The following is a 14,105-nucleotide window of genomic DNA, read 5'->3' as shown; positions in this document are numbered from 1 at the left end:
CAATATCTGCCTCCCATCTAGCTGATCTTTTACTATCCGGTATTCAGTCTGGCCACTGAAGTAAAGATCTGTGTATCTGACATGTGAAACAGGGTATCCATTAGTACTGTAAGCAAGAAAATTTTCCTTTATACTTTTCCAGAAATTTTATAATAAAACTATTTTCTGGTAGTTTTTTGTATGATGTAATAAAACTCTGTGTTTTCTTCAATTTAAGTTTCTCAATCAACAATTAGATTTTTTTACAATTTTTTTTTTGCAAACAATAAGGCTTATCCCCAATTTTTTTACTAATAATAAAGCCGAAAGTCTCTCTGTCTGGATATCTGGGTCTCTGTCTGGATCTCTGTGACATGCGTAGCGCATATACCGTTTGGCCGATTTTCATGAAATTTGGCACAACGCTATAGTGTAGCTTGGAAATGTGCACCTCGAAGCGATTTTTCAAAATTTGATTTTTTCCTTTTTATATTCTAATTTTAGGAGCATTTTACCGAGCAAATTATCATAACGTGGAACTGTAAAATGGGCGAGCAAATGAACATAGCCAATTGGCGAGAAATTCATCATTCATATTTGTAAATATACAGGCGAACCAAATGACCTTTTAATTTTCTACTACGAGCAAAGTCCTGCAAGCACCACTAGTATGTAATAAAAGAGTATTCATAGAAGATAAATAACATTTTTTTCCTGTTTGTTGTAAAACAAAATAATGAAGTAGTGACAGAACCCAAAAAATGATTTTAGAAGAAGCTTCAATTAGTAAGAGATTTTCCTCTTGTTAACAGCAATAAACTAATTAAGCAAGTTTTTCACTGTTCTCTCAATATGCAAATTCTTATATTTTGATGAATTGTTTATTTAATGTGTTTTGATTCTGCTTCGACGTTATATGTGAAACTTACCATGTCATAAGCTGCTTAGCAAAATGGTACTGTAAGATGGACCTGGGTCATGGGTGCAAGACCTTCCATTTGAAGATGGATTTCCATCTTGACCAACTTGTTGAGAAGGAGAATAGAGCAGAAAAATTGGATTACATTACTTAAGTTTTTACATCCAAAGAAGTAAAAAATAAACAAAATATAAATCAGGTTTCTAAAAGTTCAATTTAAGCATTATTCAATTCTAAAACCATATTTACATCGTCTAAACCTTTCTTTCCCCCTTCTCATGCTCTTAATGTGATGAATAAGATAATAATGAAAATTCCAATCTTATTACTTTTTTTCAGCTTTATACCCTATATTTATATTTGTTTTTTTGTTTCATACTTTCTCATTACTTAAATTGATCCTTCTTCAATTTCACTTCCTTTACTACAATGCTTTATGATACCTTATAGGGATTAATACATAGGATTTGGGAAACTATGCTTGTAACCAATATCTTGAGGCTGACATCTTAATTTATTATTTTCAGCTTACTGCTGCTAAAGCAAACAAGATCCAAAGTACTGATTTGGTGAAGCTATATAATTTGAAGCAGAAAGTTATTGATCTAGCTGTGACACCTGGTGTAATTCCATCAATTAAAACAGCAGCACAGAATGTTTTGAGAGCTGGGTGGATTTTATTGTTGCCCACTGCTGATGAACGAGCCACCACTCTTTCACGATTTTTGTCAGGTACATAGTTACCTCTTTATAAGTATTCTATATGTTTATTGTGTATTATTTATGGATAATATTTAGTTCAGAGCTTTTATACTGTTCACTTAATTTTTTTGATAGGTATTCAAAGTAGTGTAGACAATTCAGGATTCCATTTTATGACAGAACTGTTAGTTGAAAGCCTAATGACTGATGAAGGCTTAGAGTCTGCTCTTTTAACTGCTGTTAGTGAAGAAATGGAAGAAATTGAATATGTTATAAAAGCAAGTATTCAAATCTTTTCTTAGCTGATTTTAAAAAAAAAAAGGAAAGAAAAGAAAATTATAGTAAAAAAAGTACATACTTAAAGACAGGGATACTGTGAGAAGATTTCTATGTATTAGAAAAAAATTTTTAGGACCAATTTTAAAGCTAATTTAGAAGATTTGGGGGGGGGGGGGGGTCTACTTACGTATAGATATGCCAATTGCTCAAAATATATCGGCGTTTCTGTGAGCTGTGCGCAAAAAAAAAAAAAAAAATGCTAATTATCAAATTTAGAGTTTCTTATTTCTGTAGTTTATGTTTCTTATGCTTAGGTAAAATTAAAGTTGAATAAAATGAGTTGTTTTATTTTCTTTTTTTTAAATTTGGTTTTGCTATTTGATACCATATAGCTCAAAACAAAATAGTGATGTTGTTTTAGATTTTGCCCAAAAAGTGCAGTTTAAAATTTGGCATGTAAAAACTTCTTACTCATAGTTTAAACAAAATTAATTGAGAGAAAAAATAAAACAAGTAAAGATGAATATATCAGATCTAATTATAAAAAATAAAATGCCCTGCTTCTGGGCTACCAATGTTATAAAACTATTGCCATTAACACCAATGTTTTATGAGTAACTAGCTTGACAAATATTCCTTCCATATTGCCAAACTAAACTCATTAGTGCCACAGCCCATGAGATCCAAGGCCTATTGTGCCCATCTCAGTTTTCGTGACCATGCTGAGATGCCAGACAGATGTTCGGGTTAGATGGTCAGCCAAACATGGTTAGATCCCAAGCATGCTTGTAACTCATTTTGTTGACCCACTGAAGGGAAGAAAAGCTATGTCGATTGTGCCCAACTCGAGAATCAAACCCAAGCATGCGGCATGGAAGCATGAAGCCATTGGGAATATTTTTCCTCATGGCAACAATGTTTAAACTTCATAGACAATTTTAATATTTAAAATTTTTGATCTGACTGATATGTTGGTTATGATTTTTTTTAATGTTTAAAGAGAAAATACTCTTTCCTCATTTATGGATGTGCTTAAATTCTTAAATGTGTAATAATATACATATATATATATACAGGGTGGTTATAAAATAATGTGAAGTGTTCAGAGCCCTCTAGCGAGCAAAGTAGTGTATGAACCATTGTCAAATTTCATGGGCATACACAGTACACCATGGGATTTCGATTTCTGAAAAAAAAAAAAAAAAAAAAAATCCCAAAAACCGCCGCCAGGGGACATTTTGGCCTTGAAAAGGTGTATTACAGTGACTATTGAAGGATTAAATGCTGACTGATAAAATATGCACTAATTTTGTTCACAAAATATGATTTTTACCAGCATATGAGGTTCAATATGACCAATATCAAGATTTTCCAGGTACTGCATGCAATGCACAATACTTTCCACACCCTGAGGGGCAGGGGGGGGGGGGATTAATTTCGCTTACCAGTAACATTTTTCTAGTTTTAAAAGTAGAGATATTGGGAACATTTCGCAGATACACAACGCCATTACGAAATCCCCATGGTTAAAAATTGTTGGTTGGCAAGGTATGATTGAAATTAAACCTTACCAAACAATGTGATACATTTAGCAGAGTGTGAAATTCGAGTTCGTAAATCAATATGACTGAAGACAAAAAGTTTAGTAAACATCAGTTAGTTTATTATGAGATAAAAATATAATATATGGCTTTAAATAAAAGTAAATAAGAAAGTATAACATTATTGCAATTATCCCATTGACCTAGACAACTAAGTTAGTTTAATTCCTAATTGACCGGACTTTCGTTCATGAATGAACAAAGTCTTCAAAGGATAACCAACATTCTACTTTAATTAAACATAAAGAATAACAGCCGAAGGTTGCTGAACAAACAGCAAGTTGGCTTGCCTGAACGAAGACAACGCGTCAAGGCTGTGCAAGAAGTGAGAGTGAGATCAACTGATAACAGCCACCCCTTATATCCCCAATCTCATTAGCATATTAATCACTCCCATACTACATGATCGGTGATCTTCAGTGGTCAAGCCCGAAGCGTGTGCAAGTGACATCATTTGTTCTAGAAGGATCAACGTCAGGGGTTTTTCCTGAAGTAGTGACATCATGGGCAACACCCACCACACGTGCCGTTTACTATTCCAAGACTACTTATGTCATGAATTCTAGCGTTCGTTAAAAAACAATGACATGAAACATGCAAAAATCTAAAGGTTATCTAATATGAAAGAATAATGATAATTAACCTTCACTTAAGTAGACATATTATGTCTATCAAGGCCTCCCCATTATCATTATGATAATCTAAAAATTCGAAACTAAAATTTTAAACAATCTATAAAAATTTAGCCATGTCCTTTTTACAATAGTACAATAACAATGTTAATAATACAACCAACAGTTAGTAGAACACTAAATTCAACATTGAAAAAAGAATTCGGAGATCCGTAACATCTGAAGTGTTATATCAAAACACCTCAAGGAAAGTCCATCTTGAATTAACGAAGTTTTTCCGAAAACATTATCACAGTTCTTCATACCAAAACTCTTGAAGGTTGTACACATTTGCCTGAAAAACATGAAAAAAAAATTAAACAAGTAACTGTTAAAATCAACATACATAAATACATCGTAGAAAAATGTGTCCTAGGATTAGAATTTCTAATATTGATCAATGGTAAAATCAATGTGGGAGAAAAAAAAATTGATATGCTATGTTTGAGTTCTATTTTAAATTTCTCATACAGCATTCTTGCATCGCTAAGAGAAACTCAATTTTTTTTTTTTTTTTTTTTTTTAAATTTATCACAAACTTTTGGTCCTTTAAAAAATTTAACCCTTAAAGTTTTGACAATTTCAAATTCTAGTTTTTTTTTACGAATGTTTTTATACATTTTGTTACTCAAGAAACATTTTAAAAATTCAAAAATATTCTAAAATGTAATTTTAACAATTTTCCATTAAAAAAAATTAATTTACACTACTCTTATCCATTTATCTATTTAATCAATTACAACAGTGAGCAGGATCTAGTGGCGTTTACTTGACTTTTTAACGAAGATAATGCATCACTCTGAATTGGTATTGTGGCAGTTATAACAACCCGGAAATAAATGTTGAAAGGCGACGGGAGTTTGTGAATGGTCAATTAAATTGTTCACCTTGTAAGAGAATTAACAAGAAAAACAACATATTATGTAAATGCAAATACAGAAATGAGTTACAAAAAAAAAAAAAAAAAAAAATTCAAAATTTGTAAAATTTTCTCAAAAAAATATTTTTGTTCACAATAAATATTTTCAATAAATGTTTGCAATTCAAAACAGGTTTGAGATTTCGTGAAAATATCAGCCAAATTTTCCTTACTTCAACTAAATTTAATGTCAGAAACATTTTTATGAACCAGATCTCTATTAAACAATAGTTTTACACCTATGTGTTTGCTTTTATGATTTTTAATAGGTGAATTGTTTTGAAGTAAAACAGTAGTATGATTTTCCTTCATTTCCGCTTTCTGAATCTGATTCCGATTCGCTTTGACTAGTTTCTCCATCTTCACTAAAAACAGATTCTTCTGCTGTCTCGTCAAGGTCAGAACTTTCGACTCGAGTGAAAGGCCAATTTGGGGTGCATTTTTCTTTCTCTTTTATGCTCGCAAATTCGTTTTTGTAGAAAGTGTTTTCTTTGAAGGATACGTCTATGGATTCTATAATTTTATTGAGTTTGGGAACAAAAATATGATATCCTTTTCGTTTAAAAGCTATAAGCTAGATATTGGTGGAATATCCAATATGAAAAAAAAAACCTAATTTTTTTAATATCAAAAGCTAATTGCAAATACTATATGTCGATGTGTATTAGTGTTGTGAAAAAACATTTTAGGATAGGACTCAAAATATAAAAAAAATATGTATAAATTTGAAGTAGTTTTTTTGAAATAAATTTTCTGATTAGTGCAAGATTTTATAATCACCCTGTATTTTAAAACCACTTGAAAAAAATATCTTGATATTTAATTTCATTTCAAATAAATACACACTTGTGCAATTGAGATTTCACTGTCGTCAGCGATCTATGTGACACTGTGAAAGCGTACAAACATTGTTACTCCTTCCAAACATGCAGCAATGACTTATAGATAGATTTCCAGGATAGCTGGCTTTAGTATTGCAACTGTGAGCTATAAACAAAGTAGAAAAACCGGATCCATATCTCTAAAGTGGAGAAAGAAATGTATTCAAAAATGGAAAACAACACCAAGAGATGACTTTTTTCTACTTATTCCAAGTAAAAAAAAAAAAAAAACCATCGATAGACTAGTGCAGCACTAAACATGTATTTAAAAGAGCATGGAATAAATATTAGCCCATCTAGTGTTCGGAGGTGCCTTATTGCAGCAGGTCAGCCAGCCTATCAGCTTATGAAGATACAGTTTCTGATCTAAGTAGTGAAGAAAAAACGCTACTTGTTGGCATTAAAATTAGAATTTGAATATTGAAAATTGGAGGGAAGAACTATGTTGCGACCAAAGTCATTTCAATGTCTTAATTCAACCACTTGCAGAGATTTCCAGACAAAAGAATTGGTGATTGCCACATGAACCAATTTGTAAACACCCTCAAAAGAAGAAGCTTTGGGGTTGTTTCGATTGCAGTGGGGTTGATTCTTTGAAGTCTGTTGAGGGTATGATGAGTTCTGAGCAATATATTACTACCTTTTTTCGGATGACTTTTCATCCAGAAGCTCACATTTCTTTGCATTGAAAAAGGTGTTCCTTGTTACACCAAAACACGTATCTGCAATATTTTGCAAATTTTGTGCTTTATGACGTTGGATTACTGATTTTTTGAATCTTCAGCACAAAGGTATTTATTCGTTATTTATTCGTTATTAATATATTACTATTCTGGGGAAAAAAGGTTTTACCAGAGTTGGAAAAACGATACCCAGATGGAATGGGCAGCAGGATTTAGCCACCTTCCATACATCTAAAATGGTCAAGAAATTCATGTCTGAGAACCAAATTGGGACAATGGAATGGCCTGGGCACTCTCTTGATATCAAAACAATCAATAATCTTTGTTCTATATGCAGGAATAGCCTGTTGCATAAGGAATGTTCAACTATGGATAAGCTAATCACTGCTTTAATTCCTGTCTGGTACAAGGACACATATATTATAAATGATTGTAAAAAGTAGTGGATGGATTCCATGCCAAATTGTGTCCAAATGTTAATAAAGAGTTGTGAAGATCGTATTATGTACTAAAACCTTTTGATTTCATATAAATTGAAATAAAATACAATTTCTTCTTTGTTTTCTCAATTTTCGGAGTTTGTTTCAATTAATTTGCACAAGGGTGTATTTTTCTCAAATACTTTAAAAAGTTTTTGTCTTCCATATGTCTTCCATATGTAAGTAACCTTGTTTTAAAATCTTACTTAGGAGGATTATGTGCTAGGTGATACGATAAAATCTATGAAATCTACCAGCAGTAAGAGTTGCCTACTACATCTCATTGAAAAGCTGTTGAGGTTTGATATGTAACTCCTTATTTATTGTTTTTTGAGCCTAATATATATATATATATATATATATAATAAAAGTGAAAAATATTGAAAAGACCACACCAAGAGCCCATAGATGCGCAACACAGCAAAACTAAAAAGCCAACATTCTCTTCTAGTTCATAGTTAAAATTTTGGTCTTTTGACCATAATTAATGAATCCTCCACGACTGATGAGCTCTGGATTCACTCTTAATCTATTCCTACTTAATAGCTGTTTGCATTTTTCCTTTTTATCATCATTTATTATTTATAATTTGTTTAATATTTGAAATTCTGTTTGCTTAATTATATATATATATATATATATATATATATATATATATATATATATATATATATATATATATATATATATATAATAGTAATAATTATAATAAAAATGAAAAATATTGAAAAAACCGCACCAAAAGCTTATAGATGTGCAACGCAACAAAACTAAAAAGCCAAGTAAATATAAAGAAATATGCAAGCCAAATACTGGTCTTTTCAATATTTTTCACTTTCGTTATAATTATATATATATATTTTCATGAATAAACAATCTAAATAAAATTGAAGATGTAAAACACAAGAACATGCAAATGAAAAAGGTGAACCAGGGACCAACACTTTCTCAAGGGGAGGATTGGTCCCTAAGTTCACAAGACCCTTTCTGTTTTGCAAGAGGGAAGGTCCCAATAACTTGCTATCCTCCACGAGAGAGTTGGAGGAAAATTGAACAAGAAAACATACCTGGAAAATAATTAACGAAAGAGAATTCAGGTGAACCATCAAAAGGAAGGTCTTTCAAAGCCTACTTTCTGATTGTTTCTTCCTTTTGATGGTTCACCTGAATTCGCTTTCGTTAATTATTTTCCAGGTATGTTTTCTTGTTGAATTTTCCTCCAAGGCTCTTGTGGAGGATAGCAAGTTATTGGGACCTTCCCTCTTGCTAAACAGAAAGGGCCTTGTGAACTTAGGGACCAATCCTTCCCTTGAGAAAGTGTTGGTCCCTGGTTCACCTTTTTCATTTGTATGTTCTTGTGTTTTGCTTCTTCAATTTTTTTTAGATTGTTTATTCATGAATATGTTTGTACTGTTTTTGTTTCTAGCAGCTTTGCGCTGGCAATACAGTGCATATATCAGCGATCAAAAATTCAGAAAAATTCGTTATGTCAGTAATAATTATGTTGATAGAACATAAATAGAAACCATTTGTTATTAAACTGATGCATGCGTTACTGATGTTTTTCACAATTGTTTCTTTGTGTAATGAGTTTGTTGACTCTCTCACGATTGAAAAGTAGTTTAATTTCTTAAAATATGCTTCTGAAACATTATTTTCACCCAGAAATTTGAGTTCTCTAACAAAATTATCTCAATTTGTTCACCCTCTTTTCTTTTGCATAAGTATTCAGACCTTTGTTCGTAACTACTGCCCCAAAAATGGAGGTTCCAGGGGAGAGCCCCCCGAACCCCCCCTTCCTTTTTTTGGTGGTTATCTACATTTACATTTTTGAAACTACGATATGCAAAAGTGCTGAAGAGACACACACACACACAAAAAGAAAAAAAAATGTTTGAATACTGCACTTAAAACTTGGTACATGTTGAGACAAAAGTCGAAAGCTTAAAATTCAAATGAAGCACAAATTCGAAAACTAGCAAAGTTTTTTCGGTAAGCATGCATGCAGGAAGGGGGGGGGGGCAAAATGTTTTCCATCTTGAACACATCACCAAACTTGCACCCACATGTGCATGAATTTATTAAACATGCTTTAGCTATTAGGTCCATAAGTGATAAGCCTAAAAAACAGTTTGTGCTTTTTTTTTGTTTTGCGTTTAAGTGACGCAAAATTCATATTTTCCCATGTTGCTTCTTGCAAGGCTGTTAATGTGCATCATTAATTGATAAATTTGAATGAAATGTTCTGATCATGGCACTGTAATAGTAAAACAGACAAATTAATTAAATTCCAGGATTATTTAATTTTTTGCATTCCATTAGGGAGAAATAAAAGACATTCAGCAAATATGAAAACCTAATAAAATGCATTACTAGTATAAGATTGAGAGTTTAGTCATTTTAGACAATCTACTTGTGTTACATTTTATCTTAAAGAAACTTCAGGATTATATTTTTTAAAGTTATAATTTATGGAAGGACATGTCATGTTTTTCATTATTTAGTCTTACTGATAAATAATTAAGAGCCATTGTCTGTAAGGATCAGGCAGGTTGTGATTGTTGGGATTTTTATTTTTTTTATTTTTACATATGTTGTTCCTTATCATGAATGTAACGTAAATCCGAAATTTGAGCTTTGTCTGACTCACCATTTTTGAGAAATTTTTTTTTTTTTGTTTAGGGGGCGATTCACATTTTTGCTGGTTTTTCAAATTTGCAGATTTTAATGTGCTTGTTGCTTGAAGTGCCCTTATAATGACATGGATTTTTGAATTCCATATTACTATATGGTCTTGTTAAATACTGTTACAGCTGTCAAATCGGTGACACTACGAGGGCGACGCCCACAAACTCCGTTTAAAAATGACCGAAAATGAATTTTTTTCTATGTTCAAGGCCCATTTTCTTAAAGCGCCTTCACGATGACACCAACATTTTTAGATCATTTTCTAGCCACACTTACATACATCAAAAATATGTATCAAAATCGGTGTCACTATAAGGGCGCCAGAAGATATTGGAACTTTTATTCAGTAAATTTTACAAAAACACAAATATTTAGAATCTAATTACAACTGTCGCCCTCATAGCAGATATCTGATAATACATTAGGTTGGTAACCAACATGTTTGTCTAACATTTGCACAAAAAAAATCGGTGTCACTCCTATTATTTTTGGAAATATAATCGTTCGAAGTTAGTACGTTATGGCGTTTTTTAATATTTATTTATTTAATCTTTTCACCCCCAGATAGTTTTTTTTTGAACATATTTATTTTTAATTTAATACAAAAATGTGTATCTTTTAACATAAACAGCTTTGGGCAGTAAGAGCGTCTTTTTCTTGAATAGAAAATGCCCGTTTTGATATAGGTACAGGCGGATGTATTGTGCATAATATGTCTAGATTATCATACCAATACTCATCTTGTTTTTTCAGCCAAACAAATCTATTTATTCCAATTGTTCTTGACATACATTTGAACTCAACTTGCAAATGGATTTTATACGAAAGATCTATAGAGAGAAGCTCTTACAAACATCTTATATAAATGCTTCAAATTTTCAACTAATAAATACCCCTGCATTGCCAAAAGTTCAATTTAATGAAATTGGATGGGCCCTATTTTTACGAGCTCAGTTCAAGTTCACTTCAAAGTAGAAGGAGTATTTATAAGAACAATTTACGATTGGTGAAAATATTGGGAAAAAACAACATCCCTGTCAAGTTGCACACTAGATGAGAAATGTAGTCCGTAAAGGGGAAAACACTGTTCGTTGCTTCAGAGTATTGTACTATGAAACAAATCCTATCCCTTTTTTTTCGACGGAAGAAAAAAAAAAAAAACGAATGCATTCTCAATACATCAAATGAGAATATTGAAGAAAGCGAACATTCAGAATCTGAAACTGAATTTGAGGATAACTTAGACCAAAACGAAGAAAACATTAAGAAACAAATCAAACCAATTTCAGAAAGACGGTCATCTCTTATTGAAAACTGCTAATTTTGTAGCACTAAAGCATGGGAAAACATGGTATCCCAGAAAAATAGTAGAAGTTGACCATTTGCAAGTTTAAGTCAAATGCATGTCAAGAACAATTGGAATAAATAAATTTGTTTGACCGGAAAAACAAGACGAGTATTGGTCTAGACATGTTATGCACAATAGATCCATCTAGTACCTATATCAAAACGGGCATTTTCTATTTAAAAAAAAGACTCTCTTGCTGCCCAAAGCTGTTTATGTTATAAGGTACACTTCTTTGTATTAAATTAAAAATAAATATGTTCAAAAAAAAATATATGGGTGTGAAAATATTAAATAAATAAATATAAAAAAAACGCCATAACGTACTAACTTGGAACGATTATATTTCCAAAAATGATAGGAGTGACACCGAATTTTTTTGTGCAAATGTTAGACAAACATGTTGGTTATCAACCTAATGTAGTATCAGATATCTGCTATGAGGGCGACAGTTGTAATTAAGTTCTAAATATTTGTGTTTTTGTGAAATTTATTGAATAAAAGTTCCAATATCTTCTGGCGCCCTTATAGTGACGCCGATTTTGATACATATTTTTGATGTATGTAAGTGTGGCTAGAAAATGATCTAAAAATGTTAGTGTCATCATGAAGGCGCTTTGAGAAAATTGGCCTTGAATATAGAAAAAAGTTCATTTTCGTTCATTTTTAAACGGAGTTTGTGGGCGTCGCCCTCTTAGTGTCACCGATTTGACAGCTGTAACAGTATCTAACAAGACCATATAGTAATATGGAATTGAAAAATCCCTGTCATTATAAGGGCGCTTCAAGCAACAAGCACATTAAAATCTGCAAATTTGAAAAACCGGCAAAAATGTGCTACGCCCCCTAAACAAAAAAAATTGTTTTCTCAAAAACGGTGAGTGAGACAAAGCTCAAATTTCGGATTTACATTGCATTTATGATAAGGAACAACATATGTGAAAATAAAAAAAATTAAAAATGTCAACAATCACAAATGCTTTAAACTGCCTGATTCTTACAGACAATGGCTCTTAATCATAGGATAAAAGATGTACTCTTTAGTAACTTCAACCAAAAAAAAAAAAAAAAAACTATTGTTTATCTCTCATTTTAAAAGTACTTGCAAATTTCAAATGGTCATTACCGTATATACTCGCGTATAAGTCGAGAAATTTTGTCCAAAAAATGAGATCAAAGGAAGGGGAGTCGACTTATACGCGGGTCAAATTTTCCGAAAATTTTTTTCCGATCAACGAGAGCTGGGAAGCTACGAGAAATGCCGATGTGCGGTTGCAGGTAGTCGCTGATAAGTTGCTAGTGTGAAAAAGTAAACTTATTCAAAAATAATAACTAAAAAAAACCTAAATAATACACATAAGTAAAGATAATTTTATTCCTCTTTATTAAGGATCAAATCAGCAATTAACAAATATCGTGAAACGTATTAAAATATTTATCGTCAACAGTCACGCCATTCAGACTGAGAGTGCGTTCGACGAGCACGACCGGGAGCGACCGGTTAGAACCATAGGCGGATTTAGGACTGAGTTCCTGGGGGGGCAGGATTTTTTTTAGCAACATTTTTATTGTCCCCCCCCCACTCTCATGTTTTTGTCTTTTACCTGTGATGCATAAGTCCATGCTTTACTTTTTTGTGTGTCGTTTTCATTAATGTGTGTTTCCATGCTGTCCTTTTTGAACTGACCTTAAGAGAGGGAGCCGGTATCAAGAGAGTGATGCAGGGCTCCCTTTAAAGTGGGAAATAGAATATCTCAATTTTAGGGGGCTGGGGGATTTCTCCTCCGCAGGAAATTTTGTAAAATGGATATAAAATTCTGCATTTTGAAGCCTTTTAGAGGTTAATTGGATAGACATAGAAATTGATAACTAGATTATACAGTTGTACAGTTTAGTTCAAACTTTGTAAGAGACAGCCATTTTAAGTTTGTAAGAAAAAATAAACTATAGATTTCTCATTATAACAACCTTTTTTTTAATTATAAGTAGAGTGCAGAAAATGAAAAGGAATAGAGGTAGTGTATCATTCTTTTTTCCTGGCTAAAAAGATTAACAATCTGCAGTAGAATTGGAGCCCATTTTGCTTAGGATTTTCAAAGTCTTATCTAATTATTTTCAAGGACTCTAGAGTAAATAAAATAAATAAAATTATTTAACGCACTTCATTTGTACTTTCCAGTCTCTGATATTTTAGTACTTGATTGTAAATTTTTACAATCCTGTTCTAACTTTGAGAAATAGCTATTTTAAACTTAAAAGAAAAAAGTAACCATAGATTTCTCATGACAGCAACTTTTCTTCTGTTGCAAGTGGGGCAGAAAACGAAAAGAAATAGAAGTAGTGTATTGTGTTTTTTTCCCCCGTGCTAAACAGATAGACAATATGCAGAAGAAGTAAGATAAAAACAATCAATACAAAAGAATTTCCAAATTACTGCATTCGGGATTGAATAACTAGCAAGATATGAAACATATGAGTCACAAAAATTTATTTCAAATATAGTTACAAACGTGAGAACCATTATTTTTACATTTTTAATACAGGATGTGGCAAGGAGCTGAATTTGACATAGTTTGGCATTCCTCCCCCCTCTACCATTTGTTAGACATTTTAAAATTTAAGGTTTGTAGTCAAACGTTTTGAAGTATTCAAGGTTTTCAAGCACTTATAAATGAAATTAGTTTTTTCAAGCAATTTCTATTTTTTAAGGAACGAATTTTTTTTTTGGGAGTTAGGGACCCACTTCAAAGCAGGGGCCTTAAGCAATAGCTTGTTTATCTTATAGGCAAATTTGGCCCTGTTTGTAATTCACTCTTACCTGCAAATTTTTGTTTGATTTTTTGTTATTTTTACGAAAATTTGTCAGCTTTTACGGCTAAAGGATTTTTACAATTTTACCAATCTTTGTTAGGTTTTTATAGACTTTTATGAAATTTCTGCAAAATTTTCCAAAAATTTT

The 14,105-nt window shown here is 31.9% G+C and overlaps 1 protein-coding gene across 1 annotated transcript in view; it reads left to right on the top strand.

Annotated features, from left to right (window-relative positions):
- LOC129231190 (E3 ubiquitin-protein ligase HERC2-like) overlaps positions 1-14,105 on the top strand; it is a 323,605-nt gene that overhangs the window by 32,215 nt on the left and 277,285 nt on the right. Inside the window, exons 11-14 of the mRNA XM_054865437.1 lie at positions 1,426-1,630; positions 1,736-1,901; positions 3,736-3,811; positions 8,308-8,357. Of these exons, the coding sequence (XP_054721412.1) occupies positions 1,426-1,630; positions 1,736-1,901; positions 3,736-3,811; positions 8,308-8,357 (497 nt within the window). The remainder of the gene's footprint in view (positions 1-1,425; positions 1,631-1,735; positions 1,902-3,735; positions 3,812-8,307; positions 8,358-14,105) is intronic.

Source organism: Uloborus diversus, chromosome 10 (genome assembly GCF_026930045.1).
Source record: "Uloborus diversus isolate 005 chromosome 10, Udiv.v.3.1, whole genome shotgun sequence".
NCBI lineage: Eukaryota > Metazoa > Arthropoda > Arachnida > Araneae > Uloboridae > Uloborus > Uloborus diversus.
The sequence above is the reverse complement of the archived record's forward strand: the minus strand, read 5'-3'. Positions and strand labels throughout refer to the sequence as shown.